Source organism: Phoxinus phoxinus (genome assembly GCF_949152265.1).
Source record: "Phoxinus phoxinus genome assembly, chromosome: 24".
Taxonomy (NCBI): domain Eukaryota; kingdom Metazoa; phylum Chordata; class Actinopteri; order Cypriniformes; family Leuciscidae; genus Phoxinus; species Phoxinus phoxinus.
The window spans coordinates 20,896,097-20,920,062 of NC_136899.1; the positions used below are offsets into that span (position 1 = coordinate 20,896,097).

Genomic DNA, 23,966 nt, shown 5'->3' on the forward strand with positions numbered 1-23,966 from the left:
GTAACACTGTGCTACAACTAACCCCGCTGTGTAAAAAATATTTTAAACCTAGCTAACAGTTGCTAGGAGTTGCTGACATGTTTCAAAATGGTGCCATGTTTTAGCCAACAAGACAGTGATTAAGGCAATATAAAGTTAGATTTGGTGACGTACACACACAACTCAGAAACAGAAAAATACGTATGATGAAAAAAAATACTTAGATGGTGTCAAAACACTCTTTGTCCCGTATCTTCACAAAATATTACCAAAACTTTTCACAAATCCACGGGAGACCGTCTTCTGGCAGCGAGAGAAAAAGATCGTAAACACAACCCGCGTGACCCTGAGTAACTACGTAAAAGGTCCGTGTTACATTTAACCCCGATAGAAGATATAAAATTGAAGATAGGCTATCTTCATTAAAATTGAAGATAGGCTACTCACGTTTCGGCTTAAGTTCTTCACGTTTATCCGATCCAATTTGATAGGAGGTGCTGTCTCGGAAAACGAGGGGTCTGAGAATGCGGGACTCTGTGTGGGGGACTGTAGCTGCAGGCTCCGAGTCTGCAGCTTCATACACTACACAGCGCACACCGCCCTCTACTGGCGGAAACGGGTATGAATAATCTGCGATGGCTCCTACAAATGTATTAATCCGTGTAATATGTTTGTTTAGAGTTTATCAGCACACAAGACTGGAGTTATTAACTGTAAACCTTTACCTGACTGGTGATTAAACTCACGTCATCTGCCAATAAGGGCAACAACCATTAAACACTGGCAACATTATAGCGACTTCAGCAGTTTAATCACGTGCTCCTTTCGTCACACATAATAGCGAAAGTAAAAGAAAGCTGATGTTTCGCCATTTTAATCAGATAGTCGATTCCTTCCTATACAAAATATTATTAACGTTAGATGTTAAACAAAACTTTTTGTGTGTGTGTGTGTAGCTAACCTATTTGATGGAACAGATGGAGGAGTTTGTGAATCGGTTGGCTGTAGATACAGTTTGACAAAGTTACTGTTCGCGTATTCGAGACCTTTACAGGTGACTTCCACATTAATATTTTCTCTGAAAGGAAATTAACGAGGTTTATTTTGTGTATCGTGCATATGATGATTTTTCAAAAGATCTCTAGGCTATTTATTTCTCCAACTCGCACGATCTGGTCAGGTCAATTATAAAGATGTTTAACAATGTTTAAGTAGCCTACATTAGTTTTGTGTTTGTTTGTTTGTGTGTCTTTCCATCCAGAGTCAGTGGAGATCAGACTGTTTCAACTGTTCAGCTTTATCATGGATGACAGGCAAACATCCAGAGATGAAGATTTTTCTAAAGGATGCAGGTAGCCTACTAAATAAACACATTAAATTACCTTTTATACAAAATGTCTCCTGAAGAAAAAACTGTGACATTCTATTTTGTTTTAAAAAATACATTAAAAGAAAATTTATTGAAAACAACGTCTAAACCCTCCTCAAGTGTTTTTCATTAAAACGTTTTGTTTACGTTTCGTTGTTCTGTTATAGTTCAGTTCAGCAGGAGAGATCAGAGCCCAGCTGTGTGTCTTTGAGGAGTGACTGGTCTATGGGTCGTATAATAGATTTTAAGAAGGACAAATCACAGACTGATCTCAGGTATTAAAAATTTTTAAATACATGATTGTCATTTTAATATTATGGTGTTTTTGTATTTTGCATTTATGATATTTACTAGACACTGTTGTCTTCACTTGATGCAAGAGAGACATATCTACAAAGTGTTCCAATTGTTTGGCTTGGACTCAGATATAGCATTTTATTGAATGAGATGCTTATATTATTTTAAACACCCTGCTTTTGTGGGCATTTTAAATGGACTGCAGTCCTTTTTGTCGGTACCTGGGCTTTGTTGAATAAATAATGTGCAGCAGGTGCTTATATTCAGAGCTCAAATAATGCCCTATATATTATAACCTCAAACCCATCATATCCTCCTCCAAAAATGACCAGCAATCAATGTAATACAATTAAACTTTATTAAATGAATCATGATGTTGGTAGAAAACATTGTTCCTACTCAGATAATCACTGGGACCATATCATCTGCACATATTGCCAAATAGGCACAAGGTTTTGTTAAAGGGTTTTGTCGATTTAGTTAAAAAAACTGTTTTACGTTATTGTAGTTTTTATTGTTTATTTCTCTTTTTATATTTTGCTACTTTTATTCTCACCATTAAAATAGCTCTGATAACTGGCATGATGTTAAATTATAAGCAATCAATAAATAATGTATTATTTTAATTTAATATGTACAATATATAACAAGCTTTCTCAAGCTAACACAAAGTTTGTCTTGAAAAACTTTTTTTGTATAGTTTTTGTTTTCAGTATTATTACAGTTGTGCCCTTGAACAGTTGATTTATTAATAAGTGCATTTACTTATTAACTGTTGATAGAATTATTCAGGTGATGTTAAAAAAATATCACCAATATCAGAGTGTCTGATTCTTGATTCTCTTGATGATGTTTAAGTTCAATCCCACCACAAAGATCAGCAGTAACAAACCCCGTCTGTAAGAAGAGTGACCTATCTATGAAGAAACTACAGGACTTTAATGAAAGCAGGTGTGCTGGTGTCAGGTAAAGTGTGGAATTTTTTATTGTGATCAAAATTAAAACATTAATAATTAACAGATTTCATAAATTATGATATGTTCTTGGTCCCGATACAGAGAACAAATAAGACATTTTACTCTATATATGTATCTCTATATTAACTCATGTAATACATGTATCATGTAATTTTAATTTTGCAGCCATGAAGTCCTCAACACATTTAGATCAAAGCTGATGAAGAAGTTTAAGTGTCTGAATGAGGGAACAGCAAAGCAGGGAAACCCAACACTCCTGAATGAGATCTACACAGAGCTCTACATCACAGAGGGTGACAGTGGAGAGATCAGTAATGAGCATGAGGTGAGACAGATTGAGACACAATCCAGGAGATCAGCAACAGAGGACACACCCATCAAATGCAATGACATCTTTAAACCTTTACCTGGACAAGACAAACCCATCACAACTGTGCTGACAAAGGGAGTCGCTGGGATTGGAAAAACAGTCTCTGTGCAGAAGTTCATCCTAGACTGGGCTGAAGGCAAAGTTAATCAGGACGTCCAGCTCATATTTCCACTTCCTTTCAGAGAGATGAATTTGATGAAGGGCAAAATATTCAGTCTTTCAGAACTTCTTCATGTCTTTTTCCCTGAAACAAAAGAAATGGAAATATCTAGTGACAAATATAAAGTGTTGTTCATCTTTGATGGTCTGGATGAGTGTCGTCTTCCCTTACATTTTCAAAAGAATGAGACTCTACGAGATGTAAACACAAATAAATCAGTGGACGTACTGCTGACGAACCTCATTGCGGGGAATCTGCTTCCCTCTGCTCTCATCTGGATCACCTCTAGACCAGGAGCAGCCAATCTCATCCCCTCTAAGTGTGTCCATCGAGTGACAGAGGTACGAGGCTTCAATGAGCCACAGAAGGAGGAATACTTCAGGAAGAGAATCAGTGATCAGAGTCTGGCCGACAGGATCATCTCACACCTGAAGTCATCAAGGAGCCTCTACATCATGTGCCACATCCCAGTCTTCTGCTGGATCTCAGCCACTGTTCTGGAGAAGATGTTGAGTGAAGCAGAGAGTGGAGAGATTCCCAAGACTCTCACTCAAATGTACACACACTTCCTGATCCTTCAGTCCAACATCAAACATGAGAAGGACTATGAGAAGAACCTGACAGATGAAGACATGATCCTCAAACTGGGGAAAGTGGCTTTTCGGCAGCTTGTGAAAGGCAATGTGATCTTCTATGAGGAAGACCTGAGAGAGTGTGGCATTGATGTGACAGAAGCATTAGTGTACTCAGGATTGTGCACTCAGATCTTCAGAGAGGAGTCAGGCTTGTATAAGGCGAAAGTCTTCTGCTTTGTTCATCTGAGTGTTCAGGAACATCTAGCAGCTTTATATGTGCACCTCTGCCTCATAAACAACAACAGGAATGTATTTGACCCAGTCACCGAACCAGATTTGTTGTCTATATTTAAGGACTGGTTTCAACTTATGTTTAAACATGTTTCATTTTCTGAGCTCCATGAGAGAGCCGTGAATGAAGCTTTACAGAGTAAAAATGGGCATCTGGACCTTTTCCTGCGCTTCCTTCTGGGTTTGTCAGTGGAGTCTCACCAGATTCTCCTTCAGGAACTAATGACACTGAGAAGAAGAAGGTCTGACAGCAATGAGAAAACAGTTGAGTACATCAAGGAGAAGATCAGGACCATTGACTCTCCAGAGAAATCCATCAATCTGTTCCACTGTCTGAATGAACTGGGTGACCAGTCACTAGTGGAGGAAATACAACAGTATCTGAAATCTGGAACAATAAGTGAAGCCAGACTCTCTTCATCTCAGTGGTCAGCTGTAGTTTTTGTGTTGTTGACATCAGAGAAGAGGCTGGAGGAGTTTGATATTAATACATTTGTTGGAGAAAACAGTAAAGCTGAAAAACTGAAGGTTCTCCAGAAGCTGCTGCCTGTGATTAAAGTTCAGTAAGTATCAGTGAAAACAATCACTTTACTGTAAAAACAAAAGAAAATCAAAAGCTCATGAATCTAAAAAACATACATTGTTTGAGTAATAGGTGCAATATGGGAGCATTCTTGTTTTTTTTGTTTTTCTGATTTTTTTTATTATTATTTGTATTTAGCTATTTTATTGATGGGAATAATGACGGCGAGATGTGATTGGGAAACAATACAAGCTGACTCAAACTTGTGTCAAAGCACCTGACAGCCAATATCTTCAACCTGAGGATTCATTTAAAACAAACAAGTTAATGTTACAAATGAATTAGTACTTAAACCATTGATATGGATTTGATCCACGGTAAAAGTTAATTCTTTGTTGTTGCAAATTTGACAATGAAACTTGACTACGGTACTTAGATAAGGTTTTCATTAACATTTTAAGTATTACATTTTAAACAGACAAACAAATCCCAACTCTTATTATAGAGGTAAACAACATCAACTGGATAGAGCCAAAGACTGGACTAAAAAGGCAAAGATCAAAATCTATAAATATGACATCATAATATATATAATAAAGCATGTATAATATGACATAATAAAGAACACAATATTATATATATATATATATATATATATATATATATATATATAAAGGCTATCATGGTTGAGATATCAGTTGATGGATGTAAAATTCATGCCATTGGAATAATTTGTCTTAATTATACGCTAGACAAAGAGTGATTTATCACTGATCTAGTACTATAAAGTAGTTTTCCTGGCAACAACGGACAAAAAATAAAATATTCATATACTGTAGGATGTTTATTGGTTATTCACCTGCAAGGGAGGCCAAGAATTCGAGCCCAAGAATGCAGTCTTACATTTAGAGAAAAGCGTGGAGTTAGTTGGTTTATATTTATGTTGTATATTTCATGTCTGTTCAGAATCTTGTTCTTTTGCACACTGAGGGTTTATACCATGTCCCATTTGTCTTTTATTCACACTTAACTCTCTCTATCATTGTAATCTGTGACACCATGACCTCAAGGTTGCTGAGTAATTTTTAGACAATGCCATTCATTGGTGACAAAGTGCAGTGTTTTCTTTACTCCATCTACAAATTGTCTATTTTTTTCTCTATTTTCTATTGCTTTTTGTTGTCAGTTCATAGTGTTTACCAAGTATGATTTTCATCTCTCTACAGTTTGAGTGATTGTGGTGTCACAGAGAAAGATTGTGCTGCTCTGACTTCAGTTCTGAGATCAAACCCCTCACAACTGAGAGAACTAGATCTGAATAATAAAAAACTGCGAGATCCGGGTGTGAAGCTTCTCTCTGTTGTACTGGAGGATCCTGACTCTAAACTGGAGAAACTCTGGTAAGATCATCTACAGTATATCATAGTCAGACATGTTATTGCAATGGAGTGCCGCTGGCCTACAGAGTTTAGCTCAAACCCTGATAAAACTCATCTTCCTGTAACTCTGAAGACATGGATTAGCTTGTTCAGGCGTCTTTAATTAGGGTTGGAGCTAAACTCTGCAGGACAGCGGCACTTCAAAACCGGATTTGAGGAACTGTAGCAACATTGAAAATGACAGATGATTATTCAAATTAATAAATTGTGATTCTCTAGAATACTTCATTAAATGGTCTGAAAAGACAAGACATTTTGGTGGCTCCCCATAGAACCCAGCCCCAACATTGCTCACACAAATATGTAATACGACACCAAGCATTCCTTTCCCAAGATAAGCACACACACACAAGAGACTTTTCATTGAACGAATCATATTTAAAACATTACCAAATGCATTCTGTGTTGCCATTTATATGTCGCGACAGGTTTTGGGATTTAATGTAAGTTTTAATGTGTACTAATCAAAATGTAAATGCTTCTAATCTGTATATTTTATGTAACTTTGTTATTCCTAAACGTAACCGGAATGTGTTTCATATCATTTCAAATCTCCAAACCTAACGGAGTTGAATCTCGATAATAGACTGCAATGGTATGATTATTTCGATATGAATTCTGTCTAGTCATAGAAATGACTAGTTCCAAAGCTCTATCATAAATTATACAGCAGGGGGTCTCTTCTGACAACACAAAGAGAGTTCCCGCTCTTGAATCACTGAAGGTGATTGGACAATCCACCAGAAGGAGGCGTATCCTTACATTCATTAAAAGCAAAAACGCTCTTCCTGCACGTCTCTTGTCCCCTGCTCTCCCTGCCGTCGTCAGCATGTAAAGTCTCCGATCCTGGAACTCCTTCCAGGAGTTCCCTCCACTTCTTTATTTTCTTTATAAAGTGTCTTTTGTTTCCTTTTTAAATTCTCCTTTGTTCGTTTCCACCTACGAGTCGAACGAACGAAGCCTGAATTCCTTCAGCAACTTCACTTGCAACCAGCCTTCAAAGCTCCCGCGAAAACGTGCTCTGGCAACGAGCACGCGCCCTGCTTCGAAGAATTCACGAGAGAACGCGCACTCTGTTCCGAGAACACGCGCAGGCTGGACACAGCTCGTCACACACAAACGAACCTTTTGCAAGTATCACGCTCTAACGAGTTTTAATGTTTTAAGGTGTTTTGATTGATGTCTCTCTCAAAGGTCTGTGATGTTTGCTGTTCTATGGTCACACGTGACCATTTTCTCTCTCTCTCTCATCCTCTCTTTATCTCTCTCTCTACGACGCACGACCAAAAACCTCTGTAAATCGCTCCCCGCGCGTGCGAGGTGTGCGTTACTACTGCTAAATAGCACCAGCTTAAAGCAGAATAATCTCTCTCTCTCTTTATCTCTCTCTCTCTGTCCCGCAATCAAATCGAGCGCGTGCCCCAGAGCACTCTCTCCCTCTCTCCGTTCCACATTCAAATCGAGCGCGCTCCGGCCCTCGACCTAAATCTCTCTCTCTCAACTTCTCTCACTACATGTCGTTATCCGTTTGTCTTATGTGTTTACGTAACGTTACCCTGTGTAAATACCTGTATCACGTGTTTAGATGTAGAATTATGCATTCATTAGCTTCGTCTCATTAAAATACAAATATGATTTGATTAAACTGTCTCAAGCTCACATATTACATCGTCCCTGAAAATGTCTGATCTTAAGCTACAATGCTTTATAAATTTTATAAGGATAGGAGTCGTCATTCTTCTGGCCAGAGGATGATCTCTTCTGTGTTTATAAAATCGATGATCCTATTGAGAATTAATACAAACGCCCGTTCGCTGGACGAACGTAACTAACTTAATTCCAATCAGAATTATCTTATAATCGATCTGTAATTGGACTATTGATATATTAATGAAGAACCATAGTGCACTATGATCATTCATATATACAATTGATCCATTATCAGTTTCAATAATTTAACGTAACTGTAACTTATGCAAAATATATTAATCATATTCATGATTAGTTATTAAAATTCCCTATAGATCATTTGAGCTAATTCATACGGACCAAGAGTCCGAGGCATAAGGCATATAGTCTACAGAACCCTGGACTAAATGCTTTGATGTACATTTTAGGACTACATTGCAGAAAATCTATTTCTTTCTCAGTATTTTTGTCTTCTCTTCTTTTTTGTATTCTTAATTGAAGATACATTTACTTGAGAAGCAATATGACTTAAAATGTTAAGTCTTGTATGCTGAAAAATTGCTTATGTTTTTAGAAATTTTAGATATTAGATATTTAGACTACGTCTGGATCGGATTCAGAACGATAATCAAAACACAGATGGAGTAGATCAAGTCCAACAACACCCCCACAGCTTCACAGTCCTATACCTCGTCCTGCGTCCACATTTCATTAAGTAACATTAGGCAGTTTTGATTTTACATGTGCATCTGCTTACATACGTGACCCGTTCTGGCAAAATGAGTTGCAATGAGAAAATTTTCACTTAAAATCTCTGGTAATAATTCCAAATTTGGCACACACCAAGTCAAAACCAAGTATTTATAGGAACAATATAATATATATATATATAATATATATATTGACTGTAATTCTGTGTAGGTATAAGTGTATATCGTGATCACGCGCTGTCTGAGGCGTCTTTGAGGCACGCTTCGGATGTCAATGTGAGTAAAATCATTTTGTTTAAATCAGTATGAGTTTGAAAATCACATTTCATTGGTTCAGACTCATGCCGTCGAGAATTCGCTATGAATATTCACAAAGTTGGAATGCTACGCTTTAAAACAATACCAACTTATGCTGAGGGAAAGCGAGCAGAGGAAAGGTACTCCTCTCAGAAAACATACAAATAAAGATACTTTTATGTTTCATTGCTATTTTGATGAGGGCTTAATTAACTCATTTTTGTGAAAACCTCAAATTCGACCATTTTTCACTTGTTTTGCCTGTAACTCGTAATAGCCTGTACACATTCTGACTCATTTTGCCAGCACAGAGTCACATATGATATCGCATGTTTCTGCTTCTTCTTCATCTGTGTTTTAATCAATGGCAGGGAAGCGTTTTATCTCAAATTACAGAAATTTCTGTCAATGGCGGGTGAAGAGTTCAGCAAATATTAAAATGCCACCTCAAGAAAATGTCATTGTGAGCTAAATAATATTTATTGGGGCAGTGTTTGTCATATAGTGATGTCACTATGTATACGCTTATTTTCACTCCTCCCGCACTGTTTAACTTTTACCGGTAATAAAAAAATATATATATTACCTGACCACTGATCTATCAGTGCACACTTCTAGTCATCACCATGACTGAATGAATAGTTTAATATTATGTATAATTGTGAATCACAGAAGCAGGTTTTGTAAATCATGTGGCTGAGTAGAAAAAGGGCCTAGTGACGCCCCTGGTACCAGCAACATGTGAGAAGTGCCGGCACACAAGAAAAAGTGAGGGTACACTACAGCTTAAAATATAGATTGTACTTACACTCTCATCTACCTACTGTTGTTTTGTTTGCTGTCTTTGTCAATTGATTTTATCATTGTTTGTTTATTGTAAAGCGTCCTTGAGCCCTGGAAAGGCGCTATATAAATAAAACGTATTATTATTTATAGAAGTGCTGGTGCGTACCGGCCCACTTCAAGCACTGCTGGAGGAACATCATCACTACACACGGCTTATACAGTAGAGAACTGTTGAGAATACAGTAATAATACTGTGAAAACAACAAAAATCATTTACAGTCTACAAAACACTTGGAGAACAGGGGCCCGTTCTTCATACGTGGATTACTGTTATCTGGATTTTACTGTTGACGATTTTACATGATCCAGGATTGTGAGGTTCTTCGAAGCTCATCCTTGAGTTGCTGTCATAGCAACAGGTCCGTGAGCTCAAACCTGATTGGGAGCAGCTTATTTCATGTAAACAGGATTAGATTGCATCTTTTCAAGCGCAGGTGATACTTAAAGTCTGTTCCAGCCACTGCTACTTTCTTACAAGAGTAGCCTAATGAACCAGGTACAATAATGACTTAAAATAATAATAATAATAATAATTTAAAAACTAATTTGAAAATAATATTACAGTATTGTGTAGTCTATCATAATAGACACAGTTTACTCACTGAGAGCATTATTTGTGAGGGAATAATTACCTAGTCATTGTATTGGAGTCTTACATGATGTTAGTCTGAGGCGTACATTAATGTGCAGATATTATCGGAGTGGTTTGTTGCAGTGCAGGAGATGCAGTTAACTTATTTTAAAAAAAATGCTGTGCCATTAGAATGTTCTTGCCCCATAATAAACTTTAATCAATGCTGTCTTGCTGTCTGAAATCATTGAAAAAGTTGGTTTTGTTTGAGCCTTCACAACATCAGGATCAATAATTAACAAACAACAAAAGAAGATTATCTTTCCTCTGTGTTTCTCTTTTTATTAAACTGACAATATAAACTGGTATTTTTGGAGCACAGGTGTTGAAAGCTTTTTAAATTTCTTTATTATTTATGACTGATAAATCTCCAATTAAAATTTAGACATATTTAATAGTGTAGAATTGTGGCTTGTACGTGTTGATCTGAACTGAGAGAGTGAAGAGTGTGTCGTTGTTCTCTACAGGTTGTGGGATTGTGGAGTCACAGATGAAGGTTGTGCTGCTCTGACTTCAGCTCTGAGATCAAACCCCTCACACCTGAGACAACTGGATCTGTCTTGGAATAAACTAGGAGATTCAGTTCATCTGCTCTCTGCTGTACTGGAGGATCCTCACTGTAAACTGGAGACACTGTGGTAAGATTGTCTCTCTGATAGTCACACATGTCTTTGTCCTCAGTGATTAATCATTTGATGTACATTTTAGGACTAAAATTAGCTTGTAAAATGTTCTGTAAACACTAAATCTCAGCACAGAATCACAGGTGTACATAAATTACTTTATTTTTACATTTTAAAAAAATCCTTTAAATTTGGTCAATATTTAATTATATTCAATAATTTTAGTCTACAATGCCATTCCTGTTTCCCTACTGTATGTTATTCAACAGTGCTTTCCCCAATGATGTTCCTGTAATAATTCAGTGGTTCTCAACCCTGATCCTGGAGTGTCACCGCACTGCACAGTTTAGATGTCTCTCTAATCAAACACAGCTGATTCAACTCATCAGCTCGTTAGTAAAGACTCCAAGATCTCAGGTGGGTTTGTTAGAGAAGAGAGACATCCAAAATGTGCAGTGTTGGGGTTCTCCTGGGTGGTTTCTCAGATCTAAGAACGGACTTGTGTTCTTGCGGAGAAAGAATGAAATGTGCTTGCCCGAATGAATAGTTCAATATTATGTATAATTTTGATGCACAGAAGCAGGTAACGTAAATCGTGTGTCTATCTCGTTAATCTAAATCTGGAGCGCCCAAAACTGTTGCTGGAGATCTACAGTACCTATCTGCAGAGTTCAGACCCAACCCTGATCCAACACCTGAGCCAGCAAATGAAGCTCTTCAGGAGCACGTCAGAGTTACAGTGAGTGGTGGTTGTTAGTGTTTCCCACTGTTTCTGTGGCCTGTTGCATGAAGCCAGTTTCAGTTGCTCCCCTTGTAAGTTTGAGATTATTTTGAGCAAACTCTTTTTTTCGGGCTCAAGAAAGTGGATTGGTTTTTAGCGGGTTCCATCGCCATGGTAACTTACGCTACAGGATGAACTTGAATGCTTTATTTGTTAAAGGGCACCTATTATGACATTTAAAATGTTCCTAATGTTGTTTTGGGAGTCCCCAACAACAGTTTTACGTGCATGCAATGTCAAAAAACACTTGTTTTCGTATAATATGCATTTATTTTTACCTGATTTGCTCACCGACTCCCAAATGATTCGTTCAACGATTCGTTTTTCCAAACCCCTCCTCTGCGCGACGCTAATCTGCGTTGATTGGTCAGATGACCAGCAGTGTTTACAGAGATAATACTTATTGTTTAACACGAAGTACAGTGATGCTTTTATCAATTAAATCGTGTTATAATAATGATTATTGTCCACTGCTTTGTAGTTTGTAGTAAAAAACTAAAAATAAGATAAAGAATTTAATGTTATTAGCGAGCATAGCCCAGAGTTAATATTGTAAAAGCACAATCAGTCTTTGTTTGCGTTAGCCCGATGCATAAACAACGTTTTTACAACAAACAAAAAAAAATGCAGTTACGTTACTACGAGGTATTATTCTATTCTTTAAGACAACTCTGAAAACAATGACAAACACTTCACATATCTCAATACAATTGCCATTGAAGACCTAGAAGCTAAACGGTGCTTACACAACAAACAAAATAATTATTAAGCATTCTACATAAAACATAAAAGCAACAATTATTAATAACACTTACAGGATGTGATACGGAGGAGGAAGCTGATGCAAATACACTTAGAAATGAACCTTCCTTCAATATCAGCCGGCTCGCAAATCCAAGTTTGATTGCATTTAAAAAGCAATATCGTCTTCAAAATGGCGCGAACAAAGCACAAGGCTCGGACTATACTTCTGTGGTATAGTTATATGAATTGTAGCCACAAATGCTCCTCCTTGGGCAGATGAAAAAAGTTGGCTTTTGAGTCGCACTTCAGAACACAGTGCGTCTTGTCTCGTCGCCATGATATTTTCATGATATATTGCTGGCCTTGGAGCGCAATAAGTGGGCGTGTCATATTCAAATAACTTGACAAGTTGACGTCATCTAGTCAGAGAAAAAGCTTCGGTCTTCTAACGATTCATAAAAATGACTCCGAGTCGACTCTTACTTTTGAAAGACAATAACTTTATATACGGTGCACTTTCATATTTCAAACTTTGCAGGATGTTTTTGTTCACTTAGATCTATGTTACACACTACATGAAAGGTAAATTTCAAAATTCCATAATAGGTGCCCTTTAAAGGTGCTCTAAGCGATGTCACGCATTTTTTAGGCCAAACATTTTTTTGTCACATACAGCAAATATCTCCTCACTATCCGCTAGCTGTCTGTCTCCTGAACACACTCTAAAAAAAACACGGTCTCTGTAGACACCCCAGGCTCCACAAACAGCAACAAAAACAAACTGGACTAACCAGCACCACGAAACATAACAAACTGTTCCAGCCAATAACCGACAAGAATGATGTGGGGTGGGGTTTGGGGGGTTAGTGCGCGGATGAGGAGGAGGGAGGGTCTAGCTAGCCTCCGTTTTGTTTGACAATAGTTCGAACGTCTTCATGCCTTCAAGAGGACTGAAGGCATGAAGTAGAGCAAGCAAGAGGTTTTTCAGCAAAGTTTTGGTCATATCGATAATTTATAGGCCATAGATATTTGTGTATTAAATATTATACAGAAGGCTAATATCCATAAAATGGCATTATACTTAAAGGGACAATATGTAGGAATTACTCCCATCTAGTGGTGAATTTGTATTTTGCATTCAAACTAATTTTGCTCTCCAGCGCCTCGCTTTTCAAATGCGCGTTGCATCTACGGTAGGCGATATGTACCAAAAGCGTTGACAGGATGTCTTCTAATAGCACTTCGTCGAGTTTTCCTTCAGGTGAACAGGTGTGTTATTTCAAACACTGTTATGATTGATTTTCCTCAAAACAGTCATCCTTAAATGTATAGAACACTGCCGTGACTGGGACGTCCGCAAAAAATAAAGTGCATCCATTTTTCCCTGACGACTGGATCTTTCAGCGTATTTAAAAAGTAGTTTAAAGTTTTAAATACATTACTTACAGTTTGCGTCGTCGTTGTTGAGCCCAGAATAGACGGCACGGACTTATCTTTGAGCAACAGTTTTCTGGCAAAGCTCAAAACAGTCATCCTTAAAATGTATAGAACAAACGCTTAAACTAACACTGCCGTGACTGAGACGTCCGCAAAAAATAAAGTGCATCCATTTTCCCCTGACGACTGGATCTTTCGCAGCGTATTCAAAGATGTTGTTTGTCCACAGCCAGGAACAGCACATCTGCGGCATCGTAATCTCCCTGTACACAGACCCACTCGCTGTCCGTCGACTGAACACTTGTGAGGCGCGCGGCGCGCGGGCGCGACAATGATACGAAGTGAGCGTAGTTGTCTTGCGCTTTAAGCGTAGCTGTCTTCTGCTGGAGGCGGTCATATGCAAACGCTGGTACGTCACTTCGTACCGTGACGTCACTTCTTACCATGGATCCAGAACGAGCTGTATTTAGAGCTTGATTAAATAAATGATTCGTTTATAATGGGGAGGACGTCTTAAGCTATGAAACTTGCAGGACGTTTTAATGGTACAAAGACCTCTTATATACCAAAAGATCAAGGCAAATTTGGTTTCTCATGTCATGACCCCTTTAAAATACGGATCCTTCGTTAATGAATAACTACACAGGAACAAATGAGTAACACAATGTTAACAATCTAGTAACTACAGTTAACTAACAATTAACTCTGATTAACGAATTAGTAATTAATAGCACACAGATTTAAGTGGTAGTTCACTATTAACTAATCAATAACTACAATTTTTGTAATACTTCCCAGAGAACTACTGAATTTTTACAGATTTAAGTGGTAGTTCACTATTAACTAATCAATGACTACTATTTTTCAATACTTCCCAGAGAAATAATGAAAAAAAAATTCACAATTCATGCAAAACTTAATAACTAATGCAGGAAAAATGACTAGCACTAGATTAACATTACTGCTAGATACTGTACACTAATTATAAATATGTAATAGCGTAGCAGACTTATGATTTGGGAAAGCTGTCAATAATTAGCCTATGCACTGCTGTCTTTTAGAGAACTATTCATAAACTAAATAATTTTTAAGAATTGTTTTTATAAATGCACTTGTCTGGAACACTTACCCTGTGGCCGATTTCCCGGCATTCCTCTGGACTGGCTTTGAATAACTAGACTCATCATGGTGAGTACTGGAACATACTGAGTCATCAGCCATCCACATACCAGTTATTTTATTATTTAACCTACTTCTCAAAAGTGTTTTTATGTATGTCTCTTTGCTCATATGTATATATATATATAAATATGTGTGTGTATATATATATCCTGTGAATGATTAGATGATTCTACCCTTTCGGGTTGGCTCTTCATTAGTAACTACAGCATGGAATCATGATAACTAGTAATGACTCAAGTGTTAATGCATACTTCTATAGGAATTATTAATTATTTGGATCCGTATTCTAAAGTGAAGATCATGTTAACTAACTAGTAATGACTCAAGTGTTAATGCATACTTCTATAGGAATTATTAATTATTTGGATCTGTATTCTAAAGTGAAGATCATGTTAACTAACTAGTAATGACTCAAGTGTTACTACATACTTCTATAGGAATACCAAACACAAGTCATTTCAAGCGTATGAGATATTGTTTGTGAACTTTTAAATACTATAGTTTTAGAAAATGTATTTAGAAGTATGCATTAACACTTGAGCCATTACTAGTGGCCCATATATATATATATATATATATATATACAGACACATATTTATATATATATCTACATATGAGCAAAGAGACATACATAAAAACACTTTTGAGAAGTAGGTTAAATAATAAAATAACTGGTATGTGGATGGCTGATGACTCAGTATGTTCCAGTACTCACCATGATGAGTCTAGTTATTCAAAGCTAGTCCAGAGGAATGCCGGGAAATCGGCCACAGGGTAAGTGTTCCAGACAAGTGCATTTATAAAAACAATTCTTAAAAATTATTTAGTTTATGAATAGTTCTCTAAAAGACAGCAGTGCATAGGCTAATTATTGACAGCTTTCCCAAATCATAAGTCTGCTACGCTATTACATATTTATAATTAGTGTACAGTATCTAGCAGTAATGTTAATCTAGTGCTAGTAATTTTTCCTGCATTAGTTATTAAGTTTTGCATGAATTGTGAATTTTTTTCATTATTTCTCTGGGAAGTATTGAAAAATAGTAGTCATTGATTAGTTATTAGTGAACTACCACTTAAATCTGTGTGCTATTAATTACTAATTCGTTAATCAGAGTTACTTGTTAGTTAACTGTAGTTACTAGATTGTTAACATTGTGTTACTCATTTGTTCCTGTGTAGTTATTCATTAACGAAGGATCCGTATTTTAAAGTGTTACCGAAAAATGTTCTTGCTCCATAATAAACTTTAATCAATGCTGTCTTGCTGTCTGAAATCATTGAAAAAGTTGGTTTTGTTTGAGCCTTCACAACATCAGGATCAATAATTAACAAACAACAAAAGAAGATTATCTTTCCTCTGTGTTTCTCCTATTATTAAACTGACAACATAAACTGGTATTTTTGGAGCACTGGTGCTGAAAGCTTTTTCAATTTCTTTATTATTTTTTTATGACTGATAAATCTCCAATGAAAATTTAGACATATTTAATAGTGTATAATTGTGGCTTGTACGTGTTGATCTGAACTGACAGAGTGAAGAGTGTCATTGTTCTCTACAGGTTGAGGGATTGTGGAGTCACAGATGAAGGTTGTGCTGCTCTGTCTTCAGCTCTGAGATCAAACCCCTCACACCTGAGAGAACTGGATCTGTCTTGGAATAAACTAGGAGATTCAGTTCATCTGCTCTCTGCTGTACTGGAGGATCCTCACTGTAAACTGGAGCATCTGCGGTAAGATTGTCTCTGATAGTCACACATGTCTTTGTCCTCAGTGAGAGTTTTAGGACTAAAATGAGCTTGTAAAATGTTCTGTAAACACTAAATCTCAGCACAGAAATCACAGATGTACATAAATGAATAATCTCATGATCTGGTATTAGTGTTCATTTTACATTCTTTTTAAAATATATCCTTTAAATATAGTCAGTATTTCATTTTGTTCAATACTTTTAGTCTGTTTCACTCTGACTACAATGACAACTCTTTTCCCCCACGTTTACACAACAGTGTTTTCTCTAATGATGTTTCTGTCAATAATAGTGTTTCCCAACCCTGATCCTCTAGTTCCCCAGCACTGCGCAGTCCTCACTGAAGTTTCTGCTTTACACGTCTCTTTCTGTGGCTACAGAAATACTATTCTTCAAAGTAGCTTTTCAAACACTACTAATGTACTAATATGAAAGATAATAAGCAAAGGAAATGTAATAACTTCATGCTGATCTTCATGATCTTATATGCAGGGAAACACCTGAACTTCTGCGGAGCAGTAATGAATAAAGTAACATGGTCAGCGCCGTGCTGGTGAGATTGGTTTGCGCTGTCCATTCGGTTTCGCTACAAACACGTCCTCCCTGCGATGTCGAGTCGGTCGCACAGCTCGGTCCATTGAGCTCTGTAACACCGCTCCGTTTCGTCCCACTGTACGTGTGTTTGGCTTCCCATACAACTCGATACAACTAACCGCCAATGACTCAAGAGTTTGATCAATGTTTTTCAATAATGGTTGCCTACGGCCCTTCATACTGGAGATCTCATATTTATCTCCTCTAAAGTTTAGAAGAAATCTCAGCAACATCACACACTGCGCTCAGATTTCTCTCCTAAACTAAAGACCCTGGAGATCTCATATTTGTCTTTTCCAAAGTTTCAGACAAGAATGAACATTGATATAGTTCATTTGTACAGTATGGTGTACTGGCAGTATAGTTTTGTATAATTAGTGTAGAAATATGTGAAATGCAATAAATAATTAAATGTTTAAGTTTTATAGACTCCATTATTACACATTTTTCAAGTGTCCAGACATATATTGTTGTCCATTTAATATGAAGAGACAATTTTATTAGTCTTTTTCATTATAATATATATTATAACATTTCTAAAGACACTTATTTACTGTTGTGGTAATAAACACTTATGTGTTAAACTGCAAGCATGAAGTTATAAGGCAACCCAAATAATAGAAATAAATGATAAAAATTAAAGTGGTCTTAAGATAAAAGCTTCAGGTCAGGGGCATCCAGTCCGTATACTGTCAGCTGTGAATGCTCTGCAGACCCAAGCCATTTAAGAGAATGAGTTTGTGGACTCGCAAATTAATATTAACACTATAAATAATATGACTATAAATTCCAAATAAAGCTTACATAATAAAATGATGGTAATGCATATGTAACTGTCCGGCATTTATTTATTTGCCAATCGACTGTAATTTTTTTTTTAGAATAAGTGGCAGTTCTAAATTAAATTTAATTAAATAATAAAAAATAAAAAAATTATACATTATTAGCCAACTGTGTGATTTTGTATATGTACATTTCTGAAATACATAACTTGGACACAGTCACCTCTGAGAAGAGATCACTCTAAATTGTAATGTAGATGTGCATTTTCTGTAAAGCTGCTTTGAAACAATATGTATTGTGAAAAGCGCTATACAAATAAATGTGAAATTAATTGAAAAGTTATGGAGGGTTTGGGTAAGTGTATCCACAACGTTGGCACCTACGTTCTGTTATATGCATCATCATCATTGTTCCGCGTTCTCATTGGTTTTCTGGCATTTGTGGGATTTCATGTGAAAGGAAAGCTGACTGAATAGAGATACAGGGATGACATCAAAACCTGGAAGACTAATTCGCCACTGGTTGCCTCGAATTTATGGAAGCTTGTTTCCACCACGGAATAAAATTATTTAAAAGATAATTGTGACTTATCTCGCAATTTTTTCTTGCAATTGCTATTTATGTCACGCAATTGTAAGTTTGGCCCTGTCACAAATGGCACCCTAAACACTCGCGGTCTTCCTCTGAGTCCGCACTTTGTGACGTAACGCCGCTTTGACTGTCGGGAAGAAGTCTGCTGTGGAGCATCTAGGGCGCATATCGACCGCAGAGGGGCGCTCGTGACTACCCTTCTGAAACCTAAAATTACTGAACGGGACACCCTACGGTCTCATGGACTTTACAGGCGCGCGGAAGCCATTGTAAGTCTAAAAGACTGAAAGTGCATGAAGTTTGCCTTTTGGGACAGGGCCTTTATATCTCGGTGAGTGGATTCTAACAAAATGAAACGCCTCTGATTGGCCACTGCGTTCAATAGACCAACAAACATGACTGTGATTGGCTACATTTCTCATCGCTGTAAAAACACATTGTAAATAGAAACATTTGACGTTCTCAAGAGAGCAAACACAAAAACACACTTGAGTGTTTGCCAATATGATATTATTACAGAATTAACTGAGGTGCTCTTGCATTCGTTTGAGAGTGATTATATTTAAATTAGGGCTGTCAAAAGATTAATCGCGATTAATCGCATCAAAAATAAAAGTTTGTGTTTACATAATATATTTGTGTGTACTGTGTATAATTATTTATATATATAAAAACACACACAATCATGTATATATTTAAGAAAAATTGGTTATATTTATATATAAAATATGTATATATAATATAAATTATATAAATGTATATACAGTATATAAATGTAATTATTCCTTAAATATATTCATGAATGTGTGTGTATTTATACATAATAATTCTACAAAGTATACACACATATATTATGTAAACACAAACTTTTATTTTGGATGTGATTAATCACGGATTAATCTTTTGACAGCCCTAATTTAAATTTGACTTTGATGTTTTTTACCCATGTTTTAATTTAACAATAATTATTTGTGATCAAGCATTAATTGACAGACCCCTGCAGTGCGGCTGCGGACCCTTGTGTTAAACTGATCTGATCTGAACTGAACTGAGAGAGTGAAGAGTGTGTCATTGTTCTCTACAGGTTGAGAGATTGTGGAGTCACAGATGAAGGTTTTGCTGCTCTGACTTCAGCTCTGAGATCAAACCCCTCACACCTGAGAAAACTGGATCTGTCTGTGAATAAACTAGGAGATTCAGTTCATCTGCTCTCTGCTGTACTGGAGGATCCTCACTGTAAACTGGAGACACTGTGGTAAGATGAACTCTCTGATAAACAAATATATATTTGTCCTTGGTAAATATATTCTTTATTGGTAATGTAATAGTTTTTAACTTTTTTTTTACTCAATGATCACCAACTTTGCTTGTTAAACCCTAGCTTGTTTTCGGGTCTGAATCCACACAACACAAATGAGAGACAATTGAGTACATTTTATTGAGAGCTCATTTTTTCTACAATTATAGGTTGACCAGGAAAACCAAAACCAGTAGTTTTATGTGTGATTCATAGACACTCAGTTAAACAATAAATTACAAGTGATATTTACTTCAGTCCAAATGCACATTAAATAAATATTCAGTTAAACCAGTGAACATCACAGGTGAGCCAATGCTTGATTCAACATGCTAATCCTAAAACATAAATGTTCTCCCGGCATATATATTTACTCCACATCACAAACAAGACAAAACATTACACAAATACACAAAATATAAATGTTATATTAAAACAACAGTGTTTTTGAACTGACAGCGTTACAACACCCATAGACTTCCATAGGAATCGAAGAATGCAGAAGTACGCCAACGGTTTTTATTGCAGTAAATACCATTACAATAAGGAAAAACAAAACCATAATAAATGTCCTAAAGAACAGAGCACAATATAAAAAAGAAATAGAAAAAATAATAATATCAGGGACCAAAGGGCTTCAGGTTCTTCTAATAATTAAAATTTCTTTAATAAATTGATTAATCTTCCACTTTTCAATTTTGACATTCTTAAGGATTTACAGTAAATCCAAAATTATATATATAAAAAACAAAAAACAAAACAGAAAACAATGCACTGAAAACGTGTGTTGGATTTTAAATGATTTAATCATGCACATCGGTTCCACATGAACCAATTAAGTTAAACAAAGATAATTTGTTCACATAATGTCCACATAATGGAATCAAGTCATTTCCAAGTAACCCAATTAAGAAGTTTTAAAGTGATTTTAATATGGTTCTCTAACTGGATTCATTCATTCAATTTCTTATATTTTTTGTGTCACATGACTGAATTATAAGATTGCATTAGCTAGCTACCAAACTATTAATTAGCAATAGCATATATTTGCATGCTAAATGCTAAGCATGAAATCTAATTGTAATATAAGTAATAAACATATTTGCTAATATTATTTTAAATGGCCATTAATGGATCATAATTATTGGACAAATATTATTTAGTACCAAATCTCCTCAAAATATTAAATTAATATTATTGAACTAAAATATAGTACATTTAATTGATAAAGTTACACTTCAGGTGTTATTAATGTTATCTCTCTATCACTCCATAGTCACAGCACTGCATTATTTGTCCCTCAGTTTCTCCTCAACATGGAAAACCGGCATCATTAATAAAACAGTGTATAATATAGTGGCGTTGCTTGTCGCTACATTCAAATCACATCACACATTGCAATCTTTAATAAAATGGTTATTTTACACAGCGCCATTGTTCTCTATATTGAAATATTGTGGAGTCACAGAGGAAGGTTGTGTGAGGGTGCTCTTGCATTCATTTGAGAGTTATATTTCTTATATATGCTTATGTTTTTTTACCCATGTTTTAATTTTTTTTACAAAAAATACTTGTGATCAAACATTAATTGACAGACCCCTGCAGTGCGGCTGCGGACCCTTGTGTTAAACTGATCTGATCTGATCTGAGAGAGTGAAGAGTGTGTCATTGTTCTCTACAGGTTGTGTGATTGTGGAGTCACAGATGAAGGTTGTGCTGCTCTGACTTCAGCTCTGAGATCAAACCCCTCACACCTGAGACAACTGGATCTGTCTAGGAATAAACTAGGAGATTCAGACATGAAGCTTCTCTCTGATCTGAAGAATGATCCTCATTATAAACTGGAGACACTATTTTGTAAGTAGATTATTTACTACAGATTACAAAATACAGTAATTTGTACCATATTTCGTCAGATTACACAAACTTTGTAACCTAATCTAAATAATGTTGAATACTTTGGAATACTAATAAGGTTTGTAACACAAAGGGTCCATCAAACATGGGACTTGGTTTTCCCCTGCATATTATTTGTAACAACATCAGTTTTACACAGTATTTCTTGAAGAAAAAATAATATATATATATATTTTTTTAGAAAAAAAATTATAACCTTAATTTTTTTTTACTGATGCAACACAATGCATTACAAGCTGGGGTGTGTACAAATTTTTTTTTTTATTGCATGAACCGGATCAATTGTAATTATTTTGTCTTCTGTGAAACGGGGAAGTGTTCGCTTCTGACGGACAGTACTAAATGAAAAAAAGATGCTCTCCTCACCTTTATATCTCTGGCTGCAATATTAATGTACTCTGTATGTATCTCTGGCTGTGTTTGTTCTGAAATGAATCCACTGATGTGATGTGATCGCAGTAATGTCTCATCCTCCATATGTGACTGTGTGTCTCATCCTCCATATGTGACCGTGTGTGTCTCATCCTCCATATGTGACTGTGTGTGTCTCATCCTCCATATGTGACCGTGTGTGTCTCATCCTCCATATGTGACTGTGTGTGTCTCATCCTCCATATGTGACTGTGTGTGTCTCATCCTCCATATGTGACTGTGTGTGTCTCATCCTCCATATGTGACTGTGTGTGTTTTATTGTATTTTCCTCAGTGTGAATAAGGAGCCGCTACAGAGACGTCACAGTCAACAGAGACTGAAGACACCGAGACGTCACAGCGATCTCACTCTCGTGTGTGTGTGTGTGTGTGTGTGTGTGTGTGAGTGAGACTTCACTGCAGTTTCTTGTTTGGATCTTTTTGTGGGTCTGATTTTGTAGACTAAACTGGGAATGGTCGCATCACTTGCATATTGTTGGTTTTATTGCTTCTATTGCTCTCCTCATTTATATGTCGCTTTGGATAAAAGTGTCTGCTAAATGATCACATGTAAATGTAAAATGTGCTGAAATTTGCTTTGTTATTGATTAGATATTGCACTGCTTGATTACAATGTTGATGGTGTAACTTCCAATATTCAATGACAATTAGATTATTTTAATCAACAAGATATAAACAGTGTATATTAGTAATTTATTATTTAGGACAAGAATGTGCAGAAGAGTAATAGTTGTATTTTAAAAGAATATGTTACCAGCAAATATTGACGAGGATGATTTCATCAAACATTCATTTCTGTTGTTTTGTTTTATATCATGACCTATTAAATTTTATCCTTAAATCTCAGTTTTCCCTCATGTCTCAGTTTATCAATTGCTACCAAGGCCATTCGAAATGTGACTTATAATTCATTTAATCTGTTATTTTTAAGAGATATACCTGATTATATTTTAATGAGAAAAATGGTCTAGTCTGTTCAGAGGGAGTTGAGGGAGTATCTCAGGACTTTTGACCCTCATAGGAAAAAGAAAACTGAAAAGGTTTGTCACTTAATCTGATATAATTTAGAGTTTTTATTTGTGGACTTCAATGCAGTCAATCAGGTCTTAGCACAGGCCTATAGAAGTGTAATGTTCAGACTCAACATATCATTTTCAAATGATTAAACCATATCGATATTAGGCTATTAGGCTGAGAGACAGACACACAGTCCATTCTATGGGATTTAGAAACTATCCAAAGTCCAACAACAAATTATCACAACACGTGCTTTTTTTCATGAATGTAAATTTGCACTGAAATTACAACTGCAATAATAATGTTATGAAATTAATGTTTTAAATATAACATTTTGAATATAGAAATATTAAATATTGGAAATAATGAAATTATAATTTTATACGGCAGGTTACGGTTACAGCAAGTCGTAAAGGGATAGTTCACTTTAAAATGAAAATTATGGCATCATATACTCACCCTCAAGTTGTTTCAAACCTGTATGAATTGCTTTCTTCTGCTGAACACAAAGGAAGATATTTTGAAGAATGTCAGTAACCAAAAAGTGAACTGTTACAATTGACTGCCATAGTAGGAAAAAAAATACAATGTATGTTTAGGTTAGGGTGGGCTGTGTTTTATGTTTGTCAAGCAATTTGAAAATGAAATGCAATAAATGAAATACA

General features: G+C 36.1%; 1 protein-coding gene and 1 pseudogene across 2 annotated transcripts in view; one reads left to right on the forward strand and one right to left on the reverse strand.

Annotated features, from left to right (window-relative positions):
- Positions 1-23,966, reverse strand: part of LOC306992630 (protein adenylyltransferase SelO-like) — a 38,982-nt pseudogene that overhangs the window by 5,539 nt on the left and 9,477 nt on the right. The gene's annotated exons all lie outside the window — the stretch shown is intronic.
- Positions 810-23,129, forward strand: LOC306992604 (NACHT, LRR and PYD domains-containing protein 3-like). The gene is made up of 11 exons (XM_079601714.1): positions 810-1,033; positions 1,241-1,331; positions 1,516-1,623; positions 2,504-2,611; positions 2,788-4,581; positions 5,768-5,941; positions 10,621-10,791; positions 16,483-16,653; positions 19,723-19,893; positions 21,617-21,792; positions 22,559-23,129. Exons 2-11 carry the CDS (start codon positions 1,282-1,284, stop codon positions 22,561-22,563), a joined length of 2,928 nt encoding a protein of 975 aa, XP_079457840.1. The 5' UTR covers positions 810-1,033; positions 1,241-1,281; the 3' UTR covers positions 22,564-23,129.

Bases quoted from the DNA above. Each gene is read 5' to 3' on its own strand.
- LOC306992604 (XM_079601714.1), top strand. From the start codon at position 1,282: ATGGATGACAGGCAAACATCCAGAGATGAAGATTTTTCTAAAGGATGC. The intron at 2,612-2,787 runs GTAAAGTGTGGA...TTAATTTTGCAG, and splicing joins AGCAGGTGTGCTGGTGTCAG to CCATGAAGTCCTCAACACAT. The intron at 16,654-19,722 runs GTAAGATTGTCT...TGTTCTCTACAG, and splicing joins TGTAAACTGGAGCATCTGCG to GTTGAGAGATTGTGGAGTCA.